General features: G+C 39.2%; 1 protein-coding gene across 1 annotated transcript in view; it reads left to right on the top strand.

Moving 5' to 3' along the window:
- Positions 1 to 3630: 3630 nt before the first annotated feature.
- Positions 3631 to 26998, top strand: part of CSTF3 (cleavage stimulation factor subunit 3) — a 50936-nt gene continuing 27568 nt past the window's right edge. The window contains exons 1-3 of the mRNA XM_086471936.1: positions 3631 to 3774; positions 13348 to 13449; positions 13579 to 13674. Of these exons, the coding sequence (XP_086328062.1) occupies positions 3745 to 3774; positions 13348 to 13449; positions 13579 to 13674 (228 nt within the window). The 5' untranslated portion in view covers positions 3631 to 3744. The remainder of the gene's footprint in view (positions 3775 to 13347; positions 13450 to 13578; positions 13675 to 26998) is intronic.

Raw genomic sequence — 26998 nt, 5'->3', positions numbered from 1 at the left:
TCTTAATTATGGTCTACGGGAATATAAATTTAGACTACCTTATTTTTTTAGTTCACAGAATTCCCATAGTGTTGTCAATCTAGAAGTATAAAAGGACAGATTATGGGCTCTACAGGGGTACACAAATATCGCAGAACTCGCAGCTGAGGAAACAACAGGTCCCACCATCACCTTGGCCAATAGCAAGACAGGTCTCAGTTAGAGGAGGGGTGACAGCCCACAGCCTCCAAAAATAATATGATAGAGTTGGGAGGACAATTCCCAGCATCCTCTGCATTCAGGTAGCTTGAAATTCAGCATTAACACATGGAAATTAATAGGACAGTTCAAATCAAGCTGTAAACATTCTTGCTAGCATTGAGCAGATGTATCTGTGAGTGAATCCTCTCAAAAAAAAGTTTCCGAACAACATTTTTAGTGCTTATAGAGCTGCACTAGAAGGGCTGCACAAAACCTGCCATTCCATAACTAGTATTAAAAAATAACCTGCTGCAGCAGCTGAAATCACTTGGAAGACGTCAGCTCTATTTGATAAACACTGCCCCAACTCTGTGAAAGCAGTTTCCTTTCAAGTTCTCTCTACTTTATGGTTTACCAAGATCTTGGCCTGGCAGCCTTTAAGGTTCAACATCTATTTGTTTTAAGATCTCATCTTCTTCCAGTTCTCTTTTCTAAGTGACACATAATTTTTGTCTATTTTTTCCAAGCAGAAGTATTTAAGTATCACTGAACTGGAGGTATAGTTGCCTTCAATTCATGTTCAGTTTCCGATTTGTTTTCCATTTCTGCCACACTTACAGAGCAGTATTATCCACAACAGTTTGTGTGTTAACTCAGAGCTTGCCATTAAATGTCATGTCAATTACTGAACTAACCATGAATCACTACAGCATAGTACCTATTAACAGTGTCCTGTTGCTTTGATACCACAAACCATCTGAAAATTAAAGTGCAGCCTTCCTAAGCAGACAGGTCTGTAATCATGTCTTCACTGCTCCAGTTAACTCGGGCCAGAAGCCTCGAGCTACCCCACTTGAGATGACGTAGCTTCAGAAGAAAGGGAAGGAACAGCCACGTCCTCGAACATTTGAGCTACACAGAAGGAATTAGCAACTAAGTAGCTGCTGTAAGCTTAGCTGCTGCATCCCCATTATTTGCTCCCACAGCATCAACAAGAAAGCTCCCAACCACCTGTCAAATGGGTCAACGGGCACAAACTTACAACACTGCTGAACTCAGGTCAGCAGACTTCTGCATAAGGCCCAAGCTTAAGTTACAGCGAGGCAAAACTCAAGTTAAGCTAACACTGAACAGTTACTAACATGTAACTCTGAATTAAAGACAAGGAAACACTTTCAAAGTTACTGTGAAACATAACCTATCATTTAGACAGGTTTTGTAAGTAATGTTGCCCCTTGTGAGATTCACACCAAAAACATCTTCGTTACCACAGAGCTGTGAGAGAGTTCATGCACAACTGCAAATCAAGACAAGCTGTTAGGGCTGAAGTAGCAAGGTACAATGTATCAGTAAGAACTTGAAATTTCATTTTCTTTCTGTACTTAGTGCTCCTTTTAATTCTTTCTGACTAACACAGCAGAGCCAAGACCGTGTATTAGAGCTGGAGTTCATTCAAGCTATCGCAGCAACACTTGACAGAAAGGGAATAGGCACTAGTCGTGTTTAGAGCACCTGGGGTTTGCCTGAGCTCTGCTCTATGCATGGAATTACAGAAATCAAGAACACCAGTTTGAGAGAGAGCACGTTATTTTATTACATGGGGTGAGGGGCTATAGGAGGTAAGGAGCAAAAGTCTTCACTACATCAGGCATCACTTATTTTGCTCTTTAGTAACTTCTTCTGTGAAGACAAGCAAGATGCCGTTGGTGCTGTCATCATTCAAAAACACCTTTATCATTTCGTGAGACTTTAGGAGGCAATCCCAAAACCAGAAGCAGCTAAAACTAGAATAGAAATATACTTGAACAAAGAACTAGAACAAAATTTCAACCAAGCCACTACGACACTTGTAGACCTAGAATAACATACGTACTATCCAATTAGAAGTTTCACCAGCGTTGCTTTAAGTGATTACTTATAAAGAACTGGTTCCTGGTTGGGAAATGGAAAAACACGACACTGATGAATTGGAAATGCAGTTTTTGGTAAATAAATTGTATTTATGTATCAAATAGTTTCAAAACAGAGTCTGTTGTGATATGTAAGAAAGAGCCCAGAAGAAACAAGAAATTAGCCTCATATGAAATCACTATTTTCTAAGACATCGGAGAGCAGAACAGCTTATGTATCAAGACAGACTGATAGGCATGTTTGTATTTCACTTTTGAAGAGTAACAATCAAAACTCAATAGTGAGAAGAAAAATGTTACTTCACAGACTGGTCAGAGAGGTGTTTACTATCTGCTCCTTTTTTGGGGGAGGTGGGGTGTGGTGGTGTCAAGTTTCAGAAAAAAAGGTTACATATTACGTTTTTCTCATGCCTTCTTTCCACATATTACTGTGGTTTAAGAAGGTGACTTTTGGGAGACAAAGCAGAAAGGAACCCAAAGAACGCCAGTATCGAGTTACTTCAAGTTTTTCTGCATAAATATGACTGTATTATACAATTTTAAAAACACTTACACTGCTGATGTGAAGGCATCTAAGTCAGCTTTCCCCTTGGTATCTTTCAAGCCTCCTTCAATAATTTCTTTCCTATAGCAGTTTCTCTGCAGTAGCTGATTCAAAGCCCTTCTCTCACCCACAGACTGGTCATTACTTTGTAAATAAAGTTAAGCAGCTTTAGGGGGAGCTGTCTCCAGTGTCCTTCAGGTCTTTTGAGACGATGACCTCTTAGCCTATCTTTTAGACTTGTCTCCTTGATTAACAAGAGCTCTTGCAAGGTGGAAAGGATGGATCTACTCCTAGCAGACATTGCTGGCGTTACCTCACCAAAGGGAGAGTGCCGGCTTGCTGCAAAGAAGCGACTGTTCAAGAGGCAACACTTCGTTAACGAAACAGCCCACGACAAGCCCGCAGGGCCAGGGCTAGAGGTCACCAAACCCTCTTAGTTTCTTCAGAGTTTCTATTAGCGGTCCGTCAGGAAACGGGGACCGAGCGATGGAAGAAAACGCCCACACTGCGACCCCTACGAGCGCCATGAGCACGACTACCGCGGTCCCCAGGGCCCTACTCGGCCGCCCTCCACGGAGCGCCCCGCTCGCGGCTGCGGGGCAGGCCTCAACGCTTCGCCCTGCCCCTGCGAGGCGGGAGGCGAGCGGGGCTGCCCCGCGGGAGACCGGCCTGCCCCCCCCCAGGACGGGGAGGGACGCCAGGCCCCGCCGCGGGTGCCGAGCCGAGCCGCCCCGCTCGCCATCGGCGCCTCCCGCGGTACCGCGCTCACCGACCACTTCCGCCCGCCAGCCGCGCGCTGCCGTGACGTACTTCCTCCTACCGGCCTCTCTCCCCGCGCGCGGCCGCACAACGGCCGCTCAGCACCGCCCCCGGGTTTTCCCAGCGTCCCTCGCGCGGCGCGGCGACGCTCCTCCCCCCGCCCCCGCTGAAAGCCGGGCCGGAGGCGCCCGCCCGCCATTTTGTTGCTAACGCTGGTGGGACTGAGGGCCGCAGCTGTTGGCGCGACCGGTGGAGCTGCCCGCGGCGGCGGCAGCAGCAGCGCCGGGCGCTTTTTAAAGGGGTTTTTAATCTGTCTGGGGCCTCTGTGCCCCAGCTCTGTTTTAATACGCCATGTCTGGAGAGGGAGCCGCTGGCGACCAGGTGAGCAGGAGGAGGGTGAGGTCGCAGGCCGCTCCCTGAGGGGAACAGTGGGTGTTAGGGCCGCCGTAGCGGTGGGGCGACCCGGCCCGGGGCTGCCCCGTGGTGGCCGCGCAGTGCAGGCCTCGGCGGGGCGGTGGGGCTGGGCATATGGCGCGGCGTGCGGGGCCGGCCGCCGCCCGGAGCTGCCGTTGCGCTGGGCGGCTGCGCCGCGGGCCGCCGCGGGGCCTGTGGGGAGCACGGCCAGGGTATGGGAGCATGGCCGGGATGCCGGAGCGAGGCCCTTGCCTCTGCTTTACGCCTGTAAGCCGTGCCGGCCTCCTCAGCGGCGCGGTCGGCGGAGGGCTCCCCTCCCCCCGCGCTGCACACACCCATTTTGAGGAACTCGCGTTTATTCCGTCAGCGAAGCGTTGCCCTGGGGGAAGGGGGTACGCGGAGCCGCTCCCAGTGTCCGCCCTCGGTAAAACTGGTAATACTCCGAAAACTGCCTCTCTCAGACTTTGCGTTTCTCGTAAGCAAACTTGGATTCAGGTCGAGGTGGACAATAGACGCTCCAGAGAGCTTCGCTTTCCCGATCTCACTTATTCGTGGTCATTGAGTACACGGACTCCGGAAGAAAATTGAAACCCGGATAAGCTGTTTATAGTGATACATTTGCAGTATTTTGTAAAGTGAGCTTTTGTTGAACATAAGCACCTAACATAGAAGGTTATGTGCCTCTGACAATATCCTTCTGCTTCAGAATAAGGCATTATTAAAACATCTTTACGTTAGGAACAATAAAAATATGCTTACTTAATAAAGAATCTTCTTTGTGGTACAGCATTCTTGCTCTGGTGGGGGAGTAACTATCCTAAAATATATATTTATCGTAATTTCTTATTTTCTAGGCAGGTGCAGTCAGTGTTGTATATTATCTTTTAAAATCTGGTGTTACCACGAACTATCTCCTATTTACTGGCAGGATTCCTTTAAACAGGTCTTTTTAATATTTTCGGTTATGTTTAAAATCTATATTGATTGGAGGGGTGGATGAAAGTTCCTAACTGAGGGAGGAGTGCTTCACAACACTGTGGCCTGCCTCAGAGGCCAAGGTAGCCTACAAAAATACTTAAAATTAAGCTGATGACTTAGTGCTGCCGTAAGAAGCTTTTCATTGTAGGATGTTAGTCTCTTTACAAAACAAGTTATGTTTCTGTGTGTCTGGGCCTGTACTCTGAAGGGGTGGTGTGTAAACTCATTGTAAGATCACCACTTGTGGAGGGGGTAGGAAAGACAAGTGCTCAGAATGTAAAATGCCCAGTTTTTGTTGTATTAGGAAAATATTCTAATCCTGTGAATTACCAGCCTGTATGCTCAAAGCTGGTCAGGTTAATAAGTATACTTGTATGTTTAAGCAAGAGATTCTTCAGAATGGTTTACGTCATCACAAGTTAGATGTCTGCAAAGAAGCAAGAATATGCTACAATAAAATTTTGATAATCCTTATGTGCAGTTTGTTTCATATTTAAGCTTAACCAGTATATATATATTTTAAATTACATTGATTTTTTTTTTAATTGCTTATTTAAACTCCTGGTTAAAGTAGTGCATTTCTGTATCTTGTAATATTTAACTTAAAAACAATGCTGACTTAAGATTTTGTTTTCTTTTGCAAGGGAGAATTTAATATGCAAAAGGTTCAGTTATTGTGTGCATACTGAAGCAAAAGCTATTCTGGAAAGTAACAGCTTTAATATCGTGATGCCATATCACAGAGGGTTTTAGCATTCAAAAATTTGCAAATCATTATTTGCAGCCTACATAAAGTATGTAGTTTAACATATGGGTTGGACTTGGGGTTTTTGATCCATGTTAAGGTTCATCCTTTTTACCCATTGTGAGTACTGTTTTCACATTGGGTGCACTTTAAATAAAATTAAAAACCACAACTCTTTTATAGGTTGGGTTAATTATTTTTTTTTCTTACTCCATCCTCTTTATGAAGGCCTCTGGATTCTGGTGTCCTAGAAGTCTCTGATTTTGTTACGGTCGATTACCTCCCTTCCATCAAGTTTCTTCAATTTCACTAAGTTGTCTTTTTTTCTTTTTTTCTTACCCTGGCAGACCTCTGTTTCTTACTCCTAATGTTAAGGTAGGCCCTGATTTGATGTCGATGTCTTTAGCTATACTACCTACCATGAAGGTGTCTGCACCCGACGCTGCCACTCATCCGGCTGCGTAGTGAGGCAGGTGTACCTTAAGTGAGCATTGATGCCAGTGTCAATGTGGTCTTAGAGAGCGCGATAGACCCAAATTCACCGTGTCTCTGTGGAAGGAGGAGCAACAAAGCATTGTGATTGGGGCAGCTCCCTTCCCCACACTGCAGCTGCTGTGTGTTGTAACCTAGCGCTATCTGAAAGGCTCTCTGACTTCACAGGCACAATATTCTTATGGTTTTAAATGTTCCTTTCTGTAGGAGGCTGAAGCTAGGCAGAGCTTGGATTGCATCTGGCTTCTGTCTGGCTTTCCTGTTTCAGATTTCATCTGCTGCTTCCACGACCAGCTCCTGAGATTTCAGGTGCCACTTTCATCAACAGTCACACAGTTCAGCGTAAGGGGGTGACTGTTCAGTTAATTTGCATCGGTGGTGTGCATAAGACGTGCACATGATAGTGTATGATGCAGATGTTAAAGATCTTTGACAAATCAGAATTGTTAGCTCTGAATCACTGACGTGCAGGGGTGTCTGCATCTTGCTTCCCAGATCTTAGGGTTTGGAGGCAACTTCCAAAAGCAGCCAGGTGAATAACAGATTGCCGTGCTGTCTCCAGCAAGTATGAAGTTGTGTAGTGTGGGAAGTAAGAACAGAGTGTGGAATGTCAGATGTGGGGAGGGTGGGAGAGTAAAGGTATTGTAAGGTTAAAGACCCAGCTGGGGTTTAGGAGGCCTTGTTGTACCAGGTGCAGTGTAATTGAAATGTGGCTTTACTGCCTTAAAGCTGAGCTTAGCTCCAGTTGGGCTGTTCTGCTGTGCGGATCAGGGGCCTAAGCTACGTTATGTAGGTTGCCTCCTTCTTGCATCATTGTAGAACAGACTGGGACAGGGGGACAAAGAACTGTCATGTAGCCACCACTATTGCAATGTGTTTTAAATTCTTGCACTGTGTTAACTATCCTGGACGCAAATTAATTTCTGCAGAACTACTTGAATGGTGTCAGGACTCAAAGTCTGTTAGGTCCATGCCAGACTCCAGGCCAGGTCTACATGATGTTTAACAAACCAGAATTTCCAAGGTTGGTTTTTAGAAGACTAAACACTTAGCCCTGTCCATATGATAGAAATCCACATTTGTAGACTGAAAGGCTGCACCTGCCACTGTCTGCCAGAAAATTCCCTGGCAAGCTCTTCCTCATCTCTTCACGTGCCGAGGTTACAAAGACTACACACTTGCACCTATGTGTGTCTTTACATTTTTCTGGACCTTAATGTAGACGTCTAGTGTGGTGGTCATTTCATGTACTCTCTAACAAGACCTAAATTCATGGTGGTCTCTGCTTCTTTCTGCCATGACAGAACCACTGTTCTTATCCATTTAATAAATATATACTTGCCAGGCATCAAATTTATCTGAAGACTTGATGCAATATTTGCTTTACCCCTGCGTTAGTTGCCTTGTAATCTTTTAAGGCTAGAACGTGCATTTCATGCTTCCTGTAGCTGTTTCTAAGATACGTACCCCAGTCTGTGATGCATGTTAATTTGCATAAATACGAATCTGGTCCAGGACTGAGCTGTGGAAAAAACCATGTCTGTATTGTCTCTGTGACTATAGAAAAGACCTCTAAATCAGTCTATTCCAGTTTCTTGCTGGTACTTTTGTCCCTTCCTACCCTTTCCTCTCATTCATGCCTTGTGTCTGGTGTAATACATCATGTAAGTTTCTGAATTCTAAATGCAATAGTAAATGTTATGGCAGTTAACTTGAGCTTAACATCTGAAAAATAAATGTCATTGAGCACAATACTGAAAGCAGGAGTTTATTCTTGCAGGATTGTGCGGGCTTAATGTCTCGGGAGGAGCCATTTGAAAGAATCTCCTTTAAGAGCACTTTGTTTGATATATAGTAAAACTGGGTTTACTGTCACTGTTTACATGTACCGTAGGAATGAGTTGTTATCAAAATGAACACAAGGATTGGCGGAGGAAGACTTTTGTGTTGATATGGTGGGGTTTTTTCCAATTTTTATACAATTGTAAGTAATCTCTATATTTTAGCTGAGTTTTCAAGGTCAGTAAGTTCCAGGTATACTAAGAAGAAGTTAAAGTGGAAAATGTGTCTAAATGCTAATGTTTAGAAAATAGTCTCATGAGGAAGAAATGGTAATCATTACTAATCTAAAACTCTTAATTTGTTCAGAGATATAAAACAGCTGGGGGGGGAGTACTTAAAAAAGTAACCTTTTAAAATTATTTAAGATTAATATGGTGGGTTATGTCTGTTAATAGTGACCCAGTCTTAAAGGACAAACATTTTTTCGAGATTGTGTTCATAGTTGAATTGACTTGGTGGTAGAAGGCAGCAAGATTTAAGAAAGTGCAAGGATTGATAAGGTGGAACTATAGTGTAGGTAGGGATGTGTTACTGAAGAAAGGATTTTAAAACTTTGTGTGCACATACAGCTATAACTAAACTTAAGAAAAAAAAAAATTAGGCTAGACAAACTAAATTAACCTTTACTGGATAACTAACACTGCTTGTTAAGTTGCATGTTAATGTAACTGTTACAGTCCAGGCTATGCTAAACTGAGCAATAGCCAGCCAAACCTCCAAACAGTAGCTTCTACAGAACTCCTTTTCAGTAGTCAACCAATGACTGCACTTAGATGTTAACTCAGCCACCGTTTTGTGTACAATGGCCTGTATGTCTTGTTTGTAGAAGTTCTCATTCCATAACTAGTGGTAGTTTTTAAAGTGTCTCAAACTGGGCACAGGTGGAACAGCTGTTTAAATACATTTCCTTTTTGCTGCAGAAGACCCTTTTGTGGAAACAGGAGGGTGCTTTTAGCAGTTGGATGCGTTAGGTGGTGTGAATAGTTGAAAGAGATGTTTGGCTAGGTATTTTCTTATGTGCTTTGGAGGCATGAGGGTTCATTCTCAGAGGCCTGGGGAAACTGTTGACTGTTGCTTTTAGCAGTAAGGTATAAACCAAGAATTTTACCTTGAAGGCGATTGACTTCTAGTATTTACTAAAAGTTATTTATCAATTTTGTTTCTTCTGTTCTTGTTCCCTCGAACATCCTTAATGAATTCAAATTTGGATTTTGTGCAGTTGATGTGTTTCGCAGGAAGGAGCTCCTAGACTTCTTGTTGGATAATTTGGTTTTAGGTCTTTTCAGATTTTGGAAACTGTGGTCATGAAGATCACTTTACACCCTTCGTATCTGTGAAACTAAAAATCCATTGTTATTTATCAATGTATAAATAATAAAAGGGAAGCTGTGAATCACACTAGGTGGTAATAGTATAGATACTTGTGGACATGGAACCTTAAGTACGAAAATAATTCCATGATCTTCAGAGGGTTTTTTGTGGGATGGGAGCCTGGTTTTATGGGAGTTATACTGAATACAGTTCTCAAAAGCAGAGGAAAAAAACAATTTTCCAGGTTTTTGCAACTTTTTTTTTTTCAGGTGGTAAAGAAAAGTTAAAAGCCAATATGTATGTGATTAGGTGCAGTTTTATGGTAGTTTAAGCTGATCTAAGTTGTGACTGCTAAAGTCCTGTATGGTTTTTGCATCCTTTATTCTGCATCACATCTGATCCTGAAATCAAGGGGTTTAACCGTTAGAAAGTTAATCACTTTTCCAATAGGATTATTTTTCTGCTGATTTAACTCTGTGAACTGGCTTGTTTAGATTAATTCAAGTGCCTCAACCAGAGGGAGGGACTGAAAATGCTTATGTAGGGGCAGGATCATGGCAGTGAACAAACACCCAGGAAATAAGTATTCACAGTGTTGGATGTTGGCTGTTGTGCAAGCAGTACGATAAAAAATACATAATCAAAAGCAGTATATCCTTGAACTGTGATAAGAGCAGATCTAAGCACAGAGTGCAGGTAACAAGCAGTTTTCAAAACAGGGATCAGATGTATTTCTGGCTGTTGTCGAGCTAGGATAAAAGTCGAGCACCTTGTTCCCTTTCACTGCATGCTTGCAGCAGATGTCCTCACGGGTTTGATGTGTAACTCAGTGCACCTCTGCTCACACTCCTAGTTTTGCAAAACAGTCCAGACTGGAAATCCTAAGTGTTGATTTCTCTAATGTATTAAGAGTGATTATTTCTGAAGGTGCAACGTAATGAGGCCTTGTTTTGGCTCAGACGTAACCAGGATGCTGATTTGTCTGCAGTGCAGTTTTTGCCTCTCTGAAATGTGGATGGCTTTTATCCACCCAGGAGATGGATAGGGACAGGAGGAGGAGTGCTCACTCGCCTTAAGAAGTCTTACATATGACAGAAGGTGCAAGCAATTTCAGGCAGTTCAGTTTAAAACCCTGATCATATTGTTATTTTAAATTCTGTAGAGCTTCTACAATTTTTGTCTCCTATAACTGCATGGAGGACTTTATCTGCTGCTGCTAAATGAGTATTTGCTAATTTAGGAAAATAGTCTTTTTTTTTTTTAATAAAAAGTTGAACATTTTGTTATGCTTCTTACAGATTAGGAGACCTGTATCAAATGTACAGAATTAATGTAAGATTACTATGATTATGTATCTTATCAGCTTATTTTTTTACCAGCTTAATTTGTTTCAGCCTTTTTGAGTTTATTACCCTACATCTTGTAGGTGAAATCGAATTGCTGGAAGCCTTAACTGTTTTGCTGCAGTCAGCTGAGTTTTGTGTGTCACATGGAAGGGTTTGAGATGATAAAACTGAATTACTACTAAAATACTTGAAGTGTGCTTCAGTGGCCCATTCTACTTTTCCCTGTTTGAAAGTCACTGCTTACAGTGCAGGACCCTGTGCTTCCACCACTGCTTCAGTTGTTCTTGTAGGATGTTTTTTTTTATTGTAGCTGACTTTAGTAGTACTCCTGATAGGCGATTTTATCTAAGTGAATGCAGAATAGCGTATGTTTGCTGAATATTTGAGACAAGTAGGTTTCACTGAGGTGGAATATAGTGAGAAGTGACCCTTAGCACTGGTGTGGGAGAAGTTGAATTAGCGCTCTATTGAATAAACAGCATTTCAACTTTGGGTCATCTGTGGAGATAACTTACATAAATAGTCTGTAAACTTTGGAAATTTCAGCTTCAGTGCTGTCTTCTGTAAACTGAAATATGTTTATGCATGTCATTTTGGAAGAAGTGAAGCCAATAGTTCATTTCATACGGTGTTTCGCATCTTAAGCCTCTATCAGTTGCACTATAATATGCAGTGTTACAGTCAGAATTTTGATGGACTTATTCCTATGGAAATTTATAAGTTTACTACTTTTGAGCTGGCAACTTTGAGCTACTAATTTTTAATATTTTTTTTTTACTCCAATTAATTTTGTAATTTAGTTTGCTGTGGGACTTGATACTTGACTTCCAAGCTACAGTGCTTTTGCACTGAGCAATTAATGTTAAGAGTGATGCAAAAACTGAAACAAAAAGAATAATGGTCTTTAAACTTCTATGAAGCCACTCCTACCTATTTTTTTTCTTTTTCCCTTTCATGCATGGCTGCTATTACATGCCAGTTTAACAGTTCTGCAATGTCTTTGATAATTTGTCCATTTTATAAGTCAATTCAGTTTAAAATCTTTTGAGGGCTATTTTTAGCTAGTAGGACTGACACAAAAACTGGAAATGCTGGAAAATACTCAAAAATACAGTAACTTTTTTAAATTATCAAGTTGAATTACAATGTAAAACATAAGCAACTGGTCTATAGTAGTGCATTTGCAGAGGTTGACAAAAGCAAAGGGGCAGGGCGCTCCTGGAAATAAAGTCAATGTTCCTAAGTAACTCAGGCTTACTGCATTTTCTAGCCCCACCTTTTCCTTTTCTTTCAGTCCCTGTTTTGTACAATACTTCACAGGCAGCTTATCTTCATATAATGCCACTGTAAACGGTCTTCTGGTGAAATCCATTAAGAATGTATTTTTGGAACATCTGCTTTCTTTCAGGAGTGATGTGCAGTAGTGATGCACAACAGTGATGCTTGTTAATTTTACTAGAAATCATACCTCTGTAGCATCTATTACCTTCCGTTTGCCTTTATAAGTGTGGGAAGGCACCTTTGACAGAGGCATATCAGTTCTCTGTCCTGTTTACTGTCTTTTTCACCTTTAGAGCTATGTATTGACCTAAATCAAATATTAAGAATAAAAATTGTTTCCTTGAAATAATCTTCGCAATTGACAGATTTCTTTAGAATTTTCTGTACGGTACAACAATCACACTGTGCTATACAATACAGAATTGTATATTCTAACAATAATCATGTAGCTAACTTGTAACATTTCATGAGAAAGGTCTTGTAGTAATAATTTACAGGTTATTACCATTACAGCTCACAAAGGCAAGAATTTACTTGATCGTGTTGATTTTGGACTGCTAACTTCTGCCTGAAAATGAGTTGAGTTTGGAAAGTTAGTAAACAAGCTGTTTGGAGTACAGGTCAGAACAGTATTTCATGCTTAATAAAAAACTTCATATTATTAGGGTTGTAACAAGCATGTATTTTAAGGCTTGTCTGTATGTGATCATCAGATTTTAATTTTTATCTACTTTGTGCTAACAGTGTTAAATCTAGAAAAAAAAATTCTGGAGATCATAAAGTAAGATATTTCCACAAGTCTTTACACACTTAAACCTATACTGTAATAGTAACTATGGTAGCAAATTAATGTTCAATTTGATGAACCTTTTAGTATCAAAAAAAGCTTTTAAACTCCAATGCAAATGTCTATTTATAAAAAAAAAGGCATTTTAAGGTAGGTAGTGCCAAAGCTACAGGAAGGCAACTGTAAGAATACACATATCAGATTAGACAATCATATGATTGACGTATCAGAAAGTTAACAAAGAAATGGTATATTTGGATAACATGTATATGTTGCTGCTAGAACTGTCATCTAAATTTCTTCTTAAATCTGTAACTTGTGATATGAAATACTTGTTGTCCTGCATATGCAGGATGACTCATGCAGTAACCTGGATTTGTTTGAGGTCTGTAATAGAAAAATTGGTCTGACTTTAATTGTTGCATCTTAAAAGTTTCAGGTTGGTAAAACTTTAAAATTCATAGTGCAATAACTTTTCTAGCAAACTCAAATTTGTTCTAATGTTTGAGAAACATTTAGTCAGTTTAGTCTAGCTTTTTGCTGGATCACCAAATATGTAGAACTCTTCCCAGGAGTGCATTATCTTACTGCGACAGCTTGTTTTCCATATAAAATTAGAATTTAGTAACTCTAGCATAAAAACTGAAATCTGGAATGTTACACTGTCAGAACGTTGTCGTTACCTTGACTTTCTAGCTGGGACAGAATTTTTCAAACTGTGCTTGTGATCTCTTATGTCTTCTTTTTAATTTTTCTAGGCTGCTGAATATGTCCCAGAAAAAGTGAAGAAAGCTGAAAAGAAACTAGAAGAAAATCCATATGACCTTGACGCTTGGAGCATTCTCATTCGAGAGGCACAGGTTTAGTGACATAGGATTACATTTCCTTATCTATGGTCCACTCACACTATTTGGTTCTGGAGTAAGATCAGCATATTCATTTACATAAATCATAATATTGTAAATGCTGTTTTGATTTTCAATTTTTAGAATCAACCTATAGACAAAGCACGGAAGACCTATGAACGCCTTGTTGCCCAGTTCCCCAGTTCTGGCAGATTCTGGAAACTGTACATTGAAGCAGAGGTTAATATTTTTACATTTTTTTCTTATATAACATTTAATAGGAGTTTAAGTTTATACTTTGATAAGCATAAATAAGATAGGCACATAATATTAGGGAAAAGGGGATTTTAAATATGCCTTGCCTTTATTTTGTAAAATAGGTACAAAGGAGTTATTAAAATGAATTCTAAATATTGGGTCTTTTATGAGTTGATGATTGTTGCATTATGGAATTGCAACAACATTAAAACCGTTTCAATGGTATTGGAGTGCTTTAGCCTTTTATTTACTTGTCGTGTCAATTTATTGCCTCCCGTGTCATTTATTTAGAGGACTTTTTTTATACATACGAACTTATTTGAATGACTTTCTGTGAATGTTTGGATCTTAATTTTTTTGCTTTCTTAGGGAGTTCATTGTTTCTGGGAACAGTGTTTTTGGGGAGGGTGTGGGATGGAAGCTGATTTCTGGAATTAAAATGCTGGGAAAATGCATTAGCACAACTCATTGGCTTCTGAAAATTCCAACAAAATTGTAATTGTTTACATAACTAGATAAAACTTCCTACTAAGTGCATTGGTCATTTGAACAGTCTTTAATGACATGCCATGAAATGCAGTGTATAATCCGAGTTTTATTTTCTGTAGCTGATATTTAATGCTAATACACATGCTTTTTGTGGGCATCTTCTAGCTGCACATTTTTCTTGAGACAGATCTTCTACATGTTTATAAACTACAGGGGTGGGGACCTGTGTTCTGTAGATAAGAAATGGGATAGCTAAATTTTTTCCGTATTATGTGAAAATTGCTAAGCAGCAATCTGAGTGGCAAAGCTGCATTGTATAATTATCATATCTTACTTTACATTAAATCATATATCCAAATGTGTTCTGGCAGTAAATTTTGAAGATTATTAAATAAAATTGGGATCCTGGGAGTCTAACAAATTTTTATATTGCAGTTTATAATAAGACGTTGTAGTGCAATATAGTACAACCTAAATTTAATACTACCTAATTAAATATAGAATTTTAGCGATTTTGTTTCCTGTAGTTTGTAGTGGTGGGCAGAATGTCGCTGATTGGACATATTTGGGAGATTGTGAATGCACTAACACATACAGATGTGTATTTTTCCTTTTGGGACCTTGCAGCCAAATCCATTAGCCTCTTGTACGCTGCAATGTTTGCTACAGAATCTAGTCCTTAGAATCCAATCTAGTTTGATTACGTTGTTATCTGATTTCTGTGCTTACTTAAAACATTTCTCTTTCCCATGCCTCAAATTTGAGTTGAGTAAGACCACCTCAGAAAGCCTGTACTATATCATAGATCTTTCAGCAGAAAGTACTATTACCAGCGTAAAGCTTGTCTGAGGCTTCTTGTCTTGAACCACGTTCAGAGATGAACTGACAGATATCACCTCCCTTGATCGATGCCTTGTAACCATTGCATAATCTAGTAATATTTAGAAACGTTAACAGTGGCAAAGCATAAAACAATCTAGGGTATATTTTTTAAGTGCTTCTTCAAGGAAAGGAAGATCAGCTTCTACCCAGGAGGTGTGGTGACCAGGTAACACAAGGTAAATTTGAGAAGGAAAGAATTGGCGTAAAGATCCCTAGGTCGTGTGTGTGTGTGTGTGTGTCTGCCTATAACTACACTTCAAATATATAAGAGAAATGGAATATATGATTCTGTTATACAAAATAGTGGAAAACCGTGAGCTTTTTGGTAGATTACACTTGAAGAGTTGTATTTGAAAGAAATGTAAGGGGTTACTTTTTTAGAAATTTATCTTTCATCTTAACAGGCAATTTTTTTAAAATCCCAGCTATGACTTAAATTTTCACCTTTTCTTTCCTGGTTCCAATGACTTCTCTCAAAACTCACAGTGTGACCTCTGTAACTAAAAAGCAACATGCTTTATCTCTGCCTTTTTTTAGTATATGTAATCCTTTATAGCTATAAGTTGAAACAACTTTTTTTCCAAATTCCTTAAAAAATACATATTCACAGAATTGGGCACTGTTGTCAGGGTTAAGTTGCGTATCATATGTACAGTCCTGTCTGAGAGTAAATTCAAAAAGAAATATCTTCTCAAATGTGTTATAACAGCATGGTTGAATATAAATTAAGACTGCAATTTTTAAAGGCTCCCTGAGATAGAGGAATTGTTTTGAGGCTTCTTTTGTTGCAACCTTAAGATATACAAGGAATATAGGGAAGATATTTTTCCAAAAACTTTTTTTCCTAGCAAATCTTAGTAGTCTCCTCCTGCTAGAAAGTTTCTCTTGGATAGTTCAGAAGTGTAGATCTTTCCAACCTTGAGTTGGGAAAGTAAACCTGTGGTAAATCTTTGTTTAGCATTGCTTTTAATTCACTTTCACTGCCTCAGTATTTAAATCTGAAAATTGCTAAATCTTTAGTCGTCTGTAAGCGTCTTTTTTCCTGATGTCAAAACAAGCATATTGCTTTCCTCTTTAACATGGTAGCGTTTCCTCTTTGCATCACAGAAAGACAAAACGGGAGAGGAAAGTGCGGGTTGTTTTCTGCCAGGTAGTCTTTCACTAGAGAATTTTGTCCCCTGAACAACAAATCTGGGCTGAATATCATTACGTAGTGGTGGTCTGTTATTGGAAGATGAGCTAGGGTTGTGATTGTGGCCTTATAAAAAAGGACTTAGCCCTTTAACAGCTGAAATCTTTATAAAATTGTTAGAAATCTTTACATTTCCCTTGGCCTAACTTCATGAATGTGTTCTTTGTAGTCCCTTCCAATCTTCACATAAAATCATTGTTTATAATCTATATGAACAAGAACTGTTTCCCTGCATGTGCCAGTTCATTTTGAAATGTAAAACTTTTAAGTGCAGGCCTTACTGCTGTGATTACCTCTTGTTTTTATGACAGTGTTCAGCTCACTGGCTGTTTTCCTTTTTGTGTATAACTTTGTTCCCTAGTGGAGTATAGTATAAAGCAGTGCTCAGCGCTTACTGTGTCATCTGACTTACTGCTGTTGATATACAGACTGTGCTGAAGTAACTGAATGCCCCATTTTATTTGCCAAGCACTGATTTATATGCTCTGGTCCCGCTGTTATGACTGGTTGGTAGTCAGTAGAACATGGAGATTAACTGGGAAGAACATGCTTTGACAGTTTGTTAATGGGAACTCTACTATTAAAGTTTCAATTGATCAAAAATTCTTGATTCTCACACTGGGTCTTATTTCTTCTGACATTCAAAGAAGCAGTTGCAGGACATAGAAATAATAGAATTGAATGAAACAACTCCCAGCTCACAGTGTTTTTGGACCGTAGCATTTGAATGCTTAAGACTTGTGAGAATAGTTTCGTTTAGTGAATTTGGTGGACTGCGTAGTCTATTTTTGATACAAATTTTAGCAAGTAAAGTAGTTAACTTGCTATTCTGCATTTGCTAAAATTTAGGAAGTAGTTCAGTAATGCCACTCTTCTTACCCAGTCTCTTGTTTTCTCTGGTTGCTTAAAGCACGTTTTTCTTTTGATACCTTTCCTGGAAGAATTTACTTCCAGAAAACTTGAATCAATTCACATGTCAGTGGCCTCTTTCACAGTTGTAAAAAGGAGCATGTAAGTGTCAGTCCCACATGTGCCATAATGTTAAATTCATAGATCACATGATCTGGATTCTAGCCTGCTCTGCTGATTTCCTGTGTCTTCTTGGGTAAGTTATTTCATGTGTTTTGCCTTTATTAACAGATACCTACCTACCTCACAGGGTTGTTGTGAGGCTCACTTTAGTGATTAAAGTGCTTTTGGCGTCTGGCTAAAAGGTGCTACAGAAATGTAAAAATAAATTCTGATGTGATACCCTATGATCCCACAGGCCCAGCTGTCTATTACTGTTTCCTTCGTCTCTTGTTTGAACCATCTTTTAGATACAAAAAGACTTGATAATGCTTTTCACGCGCTTGAAAGAACTTTTACTTTACCGGTGTTGTAAATATTTCAGTAGTTCTGAAGCAAGCATTTGAAGTTGTCGCCTTTTTCTCTGCTAGTTTCCTTTGAGAAATCACCAGGTTGAAATTCCTCTTAAGCACATTTATTAAACTATGTTCATGTATTTGCAACGTTTTTTTAATGATCTAAAGAATTTTTAGTTCCAGTTGCTCTAAGTGGAAACTTTAATTTGTAATTGTCCTGAATGTTTCAGGCCAGTTCACACCACACCTTTTTACCTTTTTCATTGTTGAGTATGTTGCATTATATCCTGGTCACTTTGAACTGTTGTTAATAGGGGTTGAAAGGTTGCCATAATTAAAGATTTAAAAATCATAAGCATAAGACAGCTGTGACAAATACCCTAAGACTAGAAACATTAAATACAAAGCTAGTAACATGCATGTAAAGTGTTTGGCTGTTAATATGTATTTTTCATCTTGCGAGTTTTGCAAGTAAGACTCCTATGTTATTGCTTGTTCTAAAGAAATGAAACTAGATATATTTGTTCAGACAACTTCTATTTGATATGAACACTTTGAATTTTAGATGTCTTGGTAACAAACCAGATGCTGTATGAGGATTCAGGGGGTGGGACCAAAGCTTAGGGTTGATTGTTTTGCATTTCATCCTATGCAATACATCAGTATCTTTAATTCATGTAATTCACAGTGGTGTGGATACTAGTCAGAATGTATCTTTTAACATACTTGTATATGAAAAATGTAAATAAAACCATTTAGAAAAATGATTGTTTTTGTTTAAAATGTTTGTGTTTCTTCAAAGCATTTTCTGCCCCTGTTTTGCTTTAATCTGAGTTCAGAAAAAAATTGTTATACGTACCACCAAAATTATTCTGCTTGGGGAAAAAATGGGAACTGACTTCTGTCAGGGTGAAGCTGGAGTGATCAGAAGTCAAAGTAGAATAGACTTCTTGGCTGAGATTCTGTTCAGTGGTACTTTCAGTTGAAAATATTGTATGTATTGCTAGCTGATCTTTGTGAATTTCTTAATGGATGGGATACCCATTATAATCCATGCCCACCCTGCTAGTCTACCACATTTCTCGTAGTGAACTTCTGCTTTTGAGAAACTACCGTACAGGTGCGCTGTACAAACATCCATATTGCACATTCTTGACTGCCTCAGTCTGAGATTTTTAATCTTTTTTTACAAATGTATTTTATATGATCTTTTCTTACTCATGTGTGGGCTTGTTCCATTCCTGTTAATAAATGTTGTTCTGTCTGTGTGATTATTGTAGACTTGCACTAGGAAGTGAATGCAACTTCTTTACTCTCTCTTCTACTCAACATGTAAATACAGGCATGTACATCTTGCATAGTTGCTGTGGTCCTTCAAGTTGTATAATATCAGAAAGTTATCCACATACTTAACATCGGTAGTTTCAGAAGGTGTATGGTACAACACTAGTGGGTTTCTTTATATTTCTGTTTTCTGTATTTGATCATTAAAAATATCATGGGAAAGTGTTAGGAATTTTAATTTTTGAAGTGGAAGTGATGCCTAATGAAGAGATTACTATGAACCCTCTTCTATAGTGTGTTGCTGTTTTCACATGAATAAACATGAACTACTTCCTGTTCTGTTGTATTCTTTCCGTGTGGGGTGACAGAAACATCCCTGTTAGAAGTTAGTTGTATAAAACTCTTGTTCACAACACTTTTGAAGTCTCACTTTCAAATGTAATGAGGACAGTGAAAACTTTTCTCATTGTGTGCCTTCTTTTGAAGTAATTTGCTGATCCTTCTATTAATGTTTCGAGGGGGGGAGTGTGTGTGTTAGGTCAGACACAAACTTGAGCTTCATTCTCAAGTCTGAACCTGAAAGAACCGCAAGTAAAAATGTAGAGCTTTGTGTGCCCTTTGTTACCTACAGATTGGTTATCTTCATCTGCATGGGTGAGGGAACTACAATTGTAATTTCTCATTAATTTCTACATCTCTTCCAGTTGCCAGCTGGTTGAGTTACCTGATGCGCTTTATTCAGATTTTGAGAAGTCTCATGGCTGAGAGAACACGTTCTGTTAAACCTCATCTACTAGGGCTACTGTGTAGAAGAATGCTTGACTTTATTTGCTGCCGAATCTCTTTGCAGACTGTTGAAAAGGCTTCGAGTCACTGCTGTGATAAAATACAGTGGCTTCTCTTAGCTAGAAACTCGGAAGACAAGTGATTCATTCTGTTACTCCTGTGTCCTGTTAGTACAAATGTTCTTGACTTTAAGAGTGTGCATTGTTTTTTTCCCCTTGTTAGGGCATGTTTTTTTCTCACTGATGGCTTCAATGCGACAGTAACAATTTTGGACTTCTGCAATGAAGTGTTGTGTACCTAACGCTGTTAAGCTTTGACATTTATCCTTACAGAAAACAAGTCAAAAGTGAGAAGAAATGATATGCATTGGTACATAACTGTGTCATTGCACAGGTGGCATTCACTTTTTTGTGGCACATTGTATACCTACGTTTAACCACACATGAGATCTTACGGTGATTTTACTCTGATCTATATTGGGGTTTAACTAGTTTGATAGCGACAAATGTTCATAGTGTAGAAGCACAGGAGCATTTCCAGAGTTCATTGAACTGTGGCATCAGAAATGTTTCGTTTTAAGGATAGGCATTGTAAGTTGAAAGATGTTCTTTTTGAATTTAGTTTATGGACAATTTTCAGTAATACTGTTCTGGAGCGGAGTTCTGTTGTATCTTGACACAAGACCATTCGCTTCTAACCTGAAGTGTAAACATTTTGCCTGGGTGTGTTTCCTTAGAAGCAGGTCGTACTAAGGCAGGTGACAGGGTCCTGTGTACTAATCTTAGTTTTCACGAGTTCCAGTGAGCACACATTGCTCATCCCTTGCTGGATCCTGTAACTGAAGGTCTTGCAGACTGACTGCTGGGCGAGAGGCTTTCAGAGCTTTAGCATCTTAGACCTTCTCCAAAAGGAGAAGAGCTAGAATTGTTGGTATGCTGAGGAAGCTTGGTAATTTTACTCACACTTTCATGTTTGCTCTGTGTTTCAGTAAAACAGTTATGGAGCTTATGCATTTATCTACGTTATATAGGCTTTATCATTATGAATTCAAACTGTTCATCTGAATCAATTACTTTGAAAAGTTTAGTAGTGTGATAGAGGGTCAGCTGTCGTACCTCACTTGATTGCTGCAGTATGACTATATTATAAAGCTTTGGCTTTTTAAGGAGGGCAGCTTACTCTGTCTGGCTCCTCGCAGATTGCATTAGTGCATGCAATGGAGAATAAGAAATAACTAGTGTGTGGAACTGGAAAAGAAACTGCTCTGCACTCTTTGAAGTGTTAACCCATAGTGGAACAAACTCTTACTATAAGCAGTCTGATACTACCGTATTGGTTTATGTGAGAATGAATATCACATACATTTAAAAAAAAATATTTTGCAAGTCGTGCATTTGGACTAGAAAGATGACTTTCAAAATGATGCCGAGTAGTTTGATTTAGTATTTTCTATGTCTAGACTTCAGTAAAACCATCAACTTTCTTCAGATATCATCTCTTCTGGAAGTATGGGTTTTCAAACACTTTACTGTTTAAACGAAATAAAAATAAATTTTTTGGAGATTAAAATGGGTTAGACTTGCAAAAATGGGGTGGCAGATATCTAGTTATGCACGTGCTGTCCTGCAGATAAAACAGACGTGGTGAAGTTAGCGTGTGAGCTAACGTTGTTGTGCTCAGTAGAACCACATTTATACATTAAATTGTTTAAAACATTCATAGTGTGACCAAATAAGAAGAAAGGCAGCTCAGTTGCAGTGGGTCTTTGTTTTGCTTTCCTTAGGAAAGGGGAAGATGCCTTGCCAACAAAAGTTGTGAGAGTCTTCCCCCCCACCTACATCTTCTGTTTATTTCTCCTGGTTGGAGAAATAAAACATATAACATGGTTGGTTATAGTTGGTGGCATTTTATAGTTGATATGTGGGTGCTGATACCATTTCCAGTTAAGTTCTCTCTTAATTTAGGAGCTGTCTTAGTGTATTTTCAACATAGTTCATATTCCAATGTGAAACTATTAAGTGACTCGTCCTACTGTAATAGCGATACCATTAATCTCAAATCTGCTTTCAGGCTACATGAGGGGGGGAAATGATAGTTGTATTTGACTTCTGTCAAATTCTGCATCTCTGCAGCTTCCATTAAGGGTGTGTTCCCCCAGTATATATGTAGATATTACTTAGCCAAGTGATGGATCAGAAGTAAAAAACAAAAAAAGCATGCTTAGTATTCCCAAAGTTAGAAAGGAGGGTGAAGCAACCAATGCACCATTTAAAATTCACTGACAAAATGTTGATTATTTTAGTTTTTATGGTTGAATGAAAACATGTCTGTTCCATGCCTGTGGATTCCTTGTGAATCTCAAACTATGTGTGTGTATACGTGTGTATTGATGTGTATATACATGTTCATGTACCAAGGTCACACAGCATAACGAACATTCTTTTTAAGATCATACTAAATAGAAATCTGAGTGTATGAGCATATCAGTGCAAATTGTCTACTTAGATTGCTTAAAACTTTATAGGTACTCATAACTTACAAAAATAATTTGTCCGTAATCTTGGAGTGTATTTAGAATAACAATGAATGGAAATTTTTTTATTATATAGAGCCTCTGAGTGCAGAAACATGACTTGATGCAGTATGTAAAGGAGTGGGGAAAACAGAGCTAAATTTCCTGCTTTACTTTTCTTGTCCTGAACCCAGCATTGGGCTGCCTTTTCTCCATTCCTCCTTATCAATCAAAAGAATATTTTTGTGTGTTTTCATGGGCAGAATTTGAAGTGTATTTGCTGTAAGAATTGTGGACTGTCAGTTATTGCTGTGGGCCATATCTTTCAATGTGCCCTTGCAATTCATCTTTCAGATGCTGAGGAGGTCCCAGGAGTCCTTCCCAAGCAGCTGGTTTTGGACAGTTCAGACATGTTCTCTTAAGTGTCATGATTCTACTTAGCATTTTTGATGAGGCAGGAAGCAGAGTGAGGGGGAGATTCTTTAGCAATGGAGCAATTACAACTTTTTTCTGCCTTTCTGTAACTTTCCGAATTTTGTTTCAAAAAAAAAAAAAAAATCCAGAACTAATCCCATGACAAACCTTTCTACATCCTAATTATTGCAGAAGAAATCTTGTGCTCTTAACATCTCAGTTATGCTTGTGCAACTGCAGAGCTGCTGATGAGATTGTAATGGTGTTGCATTTGTAAAGCATGCAAACACATTTAGCAGCCGATGATATGCAGGATGTTGAAGGAACAGTTCTGAGTGAGTTTCATTTAAACTTTCCATGAAACTTGATTTGGTTAATCTCTATAGTTTGCTCTTTTGTACTGTATCACAGATACTTAGAAGATGTAATTTCATCGTATCATGCAGGAACTTGAGGTATAAGAAGCCCTCACTAATGTTATGCTATTGTGGAGAATAGAATGATGGTAATTTAATACATGTAGGCTTTCATCTACTTAAAGGTGTTAGGCACTTTTACTAACATGCAGTTAATATGAGTGACAGTAAGTTTACAGAAAATTGCCTTTGTAGCACATCTTCCTAGTGGAAGCTCGGCTTGCAGCTTGCCTTCCCTTGGCTGTGTCAGTTGACCCCTCTCCCCAGATTTTCCATAGGCATTGCAGTAATTAGTAGTTTTAGTACAAGCAGCACACTTTGAAAGGCTACCTGTGTATAACCTGATAGTGCTGACAAGTTCGTACATGAAGAACGGTTCCCTTCATACCAAGGTAAAATGGCAAGCCTTACACCCAGAGCCTAGTGTAGCGCTTTTAATTTCACTGGGGGAATCTTGTCATTTTACTGCTGACTGACTGTGGCTTTGGGAGTTGTAAATTTTGTCTAGTCATAAAATTGTGCTAGAAATGTTTATTCCATGGTGAAGCTGACTGATCATTATATAAAAAGTAACTGAAAGTACAGTTCATTCATAATGAAGAATCTGAAGTTTGAAGTGGACTGGTCTTAAATAGACTGTGATAAATGTTGAAAAGTACCAATAGGTGCCCCTGACAACCCTACTTGCTACTTAAGGTTTTCTTTGTAATAATGCACTCTAAAATAGTTCTCAATGCATGACATTTTGGTTCCAAGTTACTTGAAAAAATGCTGTAGGTGTAAGCTGAAATGTTTAATACAGAGCAGTGTCCCTGTCCCTACTCCCCTCCCTGAAAAAAAGGAATTGCTGCCCTGGTAAGTATCTGTTACTTGCCTGTTTATTGTTGCCCACTAGCTAGCATTCCTCAGGGAAATGTTACCAATATATTTGTCAACTGAGATTCTGCGCAGGAGTACTTGAGCAGGATGGGCAGTACAAGTTTAAAACCTCAGAATACTCCATGGTATTTGCCCTTGGTAAAATCTCAGTGCTGGTAAGCCTGAGCAGGAAGCTAACTGTCCGGTTTATTGTTAAAGGATAAAACGTTAATTTCTTCAACGTAAGATGTGACAAAACTTAATTCAGGCTCTGCTCTTTTTTTTTGTAAATTGAATTTAAGATTGATACTTAAAAATTTTCTCACATCCTTTTTGTGTGTGTTAAAGATGGGTATTAAAAGGGAAGTACTGTGGAGCTTTAAAATTAGCTGACAGACTTTAATTCAGCAGAAATATTTTTCTGGCACTAAGCAGATGGAGGTAAGTTTCTCTTTTCATAATATCACAAAGTTTCTGCTCTTGCTGATAGTCTTAGCTGTTAAAAAAATCACTGTTGCATAAGAAATTTCACCTATTTACAAGAAGGGCACAAAATTAGATATTACGTGTTTGTCATTTTCCTAAATGATGTTCCTGAAATTCAGTTTTACCCCCAGAAAAGTTTTGTGATTTTTTTTTTTCTTTCCCATTTGCAGAAATTCTAAAACTAAGGTCACTCGGGGGGGGAGGTAGTTTATTAATGAGAAAAATATAGGTGCTTCTAAATAATTGTTTGATAAATCTTACTGATCTTTGCTCTGAATCAAATGAAGACACTGCACTGATGAGGTGTTACCATTAGCCTTCATGGCAGACTTACAGCAGTCTGTCATTTCCGCAAAAGCTTCATAGTCAAAAACATTTTTCGCTGCTCTTAGAGTGTACTTTTGTGCCTCCAACGCATAGAAATCTTGCCCCACTGTTAAGTTGCACTACCTGCTCGAACTCGATAGTGTTATCTGTGTTTTGCCTTTCTCCCAGGCTGGCAGAGTTACTAAAAAATGTCTAGACTACGATGGTTTTCACGTGTGTGAGCAGAGTTTTCTGCTACAGTCTGTATTCGAGGTCAGTTCTCTGCTCAAGTGCTGGCTGATCAGTGAATCACAGAGGTTTTGTGGTGATGCTTTACCATGTTGCTAAATCTTCAGGCTGGATTTTTTAAGCATGCTGCATCACCGTGATGATGTGTGCCAAAAGCGAGTGAAGCATCGTTGTCTTCCAGCACTAGGCTAAAGTTTGAATATGGGACAGTTCATGCCTTGAGAACCTTTTCTGCTTGCTGTGAGCTGCATCTTTTCAACTCCGGTAGTTTACATTATGTTTTAGTAGCAGTTCTCTGTTTTATACTTAAGCAAGTATTTTCTGCCAGTGATAATAATTATCAGTTAAACTGCTGTGTTAGTTACGTGTCACTCTTACAGACGATGGCAGTTTGGTATTTTTCTGTGCTTGGTGTGTTTACATCAGACCAAGTGCCACTCCCAGCATTCGAGCCTGAAATGGCCAAATATAACAAAAGAGAACTGTCCTAGTATGTTCGAGATCCCTCATGTGCTTCTGTGCAAATTAGATTCAAGAAATCCGCTGAGAGCCTGCATGTGATTTTTTTAATGCGGTGCTTGAAATTGTCAGGCTTTTTGCAACATTCTTTAATGCAAATGCTCTCTGAAAGCATTCTGTATTTTCCTGTCCAGTCTTTCTCTACGTAACTGCATCTGTCCTAGCAGGTAAAGCCCTCACAGTCTGAATCAAGTGATTACCTGCTGTCCATTTACTGAAGAGGCTCTTTTTTACAGGTTTTAGAACACTCTGCTTGGGTTTCTGAATCATCAGTTATGACAGCAAAGCCACAAAATGCTCAGTTCGAGAGGTAGAGGGACAGAGTATCAAACTGACTGCACCTCTGCTGTCTGAAACAGCAATTTCCTAGAATGTGTCTAATTCTACATGGACACCGCTTGTCAGGGTGTAGAAGCAAACACATTTTTCACTGTGAAAAGCAACAAAGAAATGAACTGATTAGCATGAAACAGGGCTTTACTCAAAATAAACTAATTATTCAGAGTGCTCTCTAACAAGGGGAGCAGAACTTCCAGCTGTATTTATTTGTTCTCTACACATGTACATAGAAATGGCACTTCCATTTCTGTCGGTAGGCAGGATTTTCTAGCTCATGGGTAAAGGCTAACCTGTCTTTGGCATGTCTAGGCTTTTACCTATGCCAGTTTCCTTTTATTACTCCAAAATCAGAGCCTTTAGCTGAAATACTTGACCCTAACTTCTCGTATTTCTAATCTGTATGCGGAGATGGGGAGAGGTGGGAGGAAACTGGGATGTCAGTTGTATTCCGTCTCTCTTTTGCTAGTCTACATGGGCTATGAGTTTCTGTACTGCTTTTTATGATGGGCTTTTGTATTTAATCTTTCTCATAAGATGTGAAATAAACTGTAAATGCACCTACCTAGCTGCATGTGAAATGAATGTTGGCACGTGACGTTTTTGTGTATTGAAATCTGAAGTCAGCAGCTCTTCTCTCTGCTAATCCGACACTGATGGATTTCAACTAGGAACAACATAATGAATTGTCTGTACAAGTCTTTTGCCTTACAAAAAATACAGCTGACTTAAAGGAGTTTTAGTCTTATTCTAGTTGGACATGGGGAAAAAGTTCTTTAATATGCGGGTGGAGGATCACTGGAACAGGTTGCCTAGAGTGGTAGTGGAAGCCCCATCCCTGGAGACAGTCAAGGTCAGGCTTGGTGGGGCTCTGAGCAACCTGACCTCGTTAGAGATGTCCCTGCTTATTGTAGAGCGGTGTAGGACTAGATGACCTTTAGAGGTCCCTTCCAACCCAATACATTCTATGATTCTAGCTGCATGGAGTGTGTAAAAACATACCAAAAAAACCCCGAACCAAAAAAAACCCCACAAAGTAAGGTCCAAGTTATTTTGAGTTGACCTGTAAAATTAATGACCTCAGTGTAGAGCTATAATAAGTTGCCTGAGCACTAATATCAACTCATAGATTTAAAAGTAGCTGTACATGTATTTTTATCCATTTCTGTGAATAGTGGGACTATTCCCGTAGATGGAAGCCCAGCAGGCTTAG

This window comes from Leptosomus discolor, chromosome 12 (assembly GCF_034619465.1).
Source record: "Leptosomus discolor isolate bLepDis1 chromosome 12, bLepDis1.hap2, whole genome shotgun sequence".
Classification (NCBI taxonomy): domain Eukaryota; kingdom Metazoa; phylum Chordata; class Aves; order Leptosomiformes; family Leptosomidae; genus Leptosomus; species Leptosomus discolor.
The sequence above is the reverse complement of the archived record's forward strand: the minus strand, read 5'-3'. Positions and strand labels throughout refer to the sequence as shown.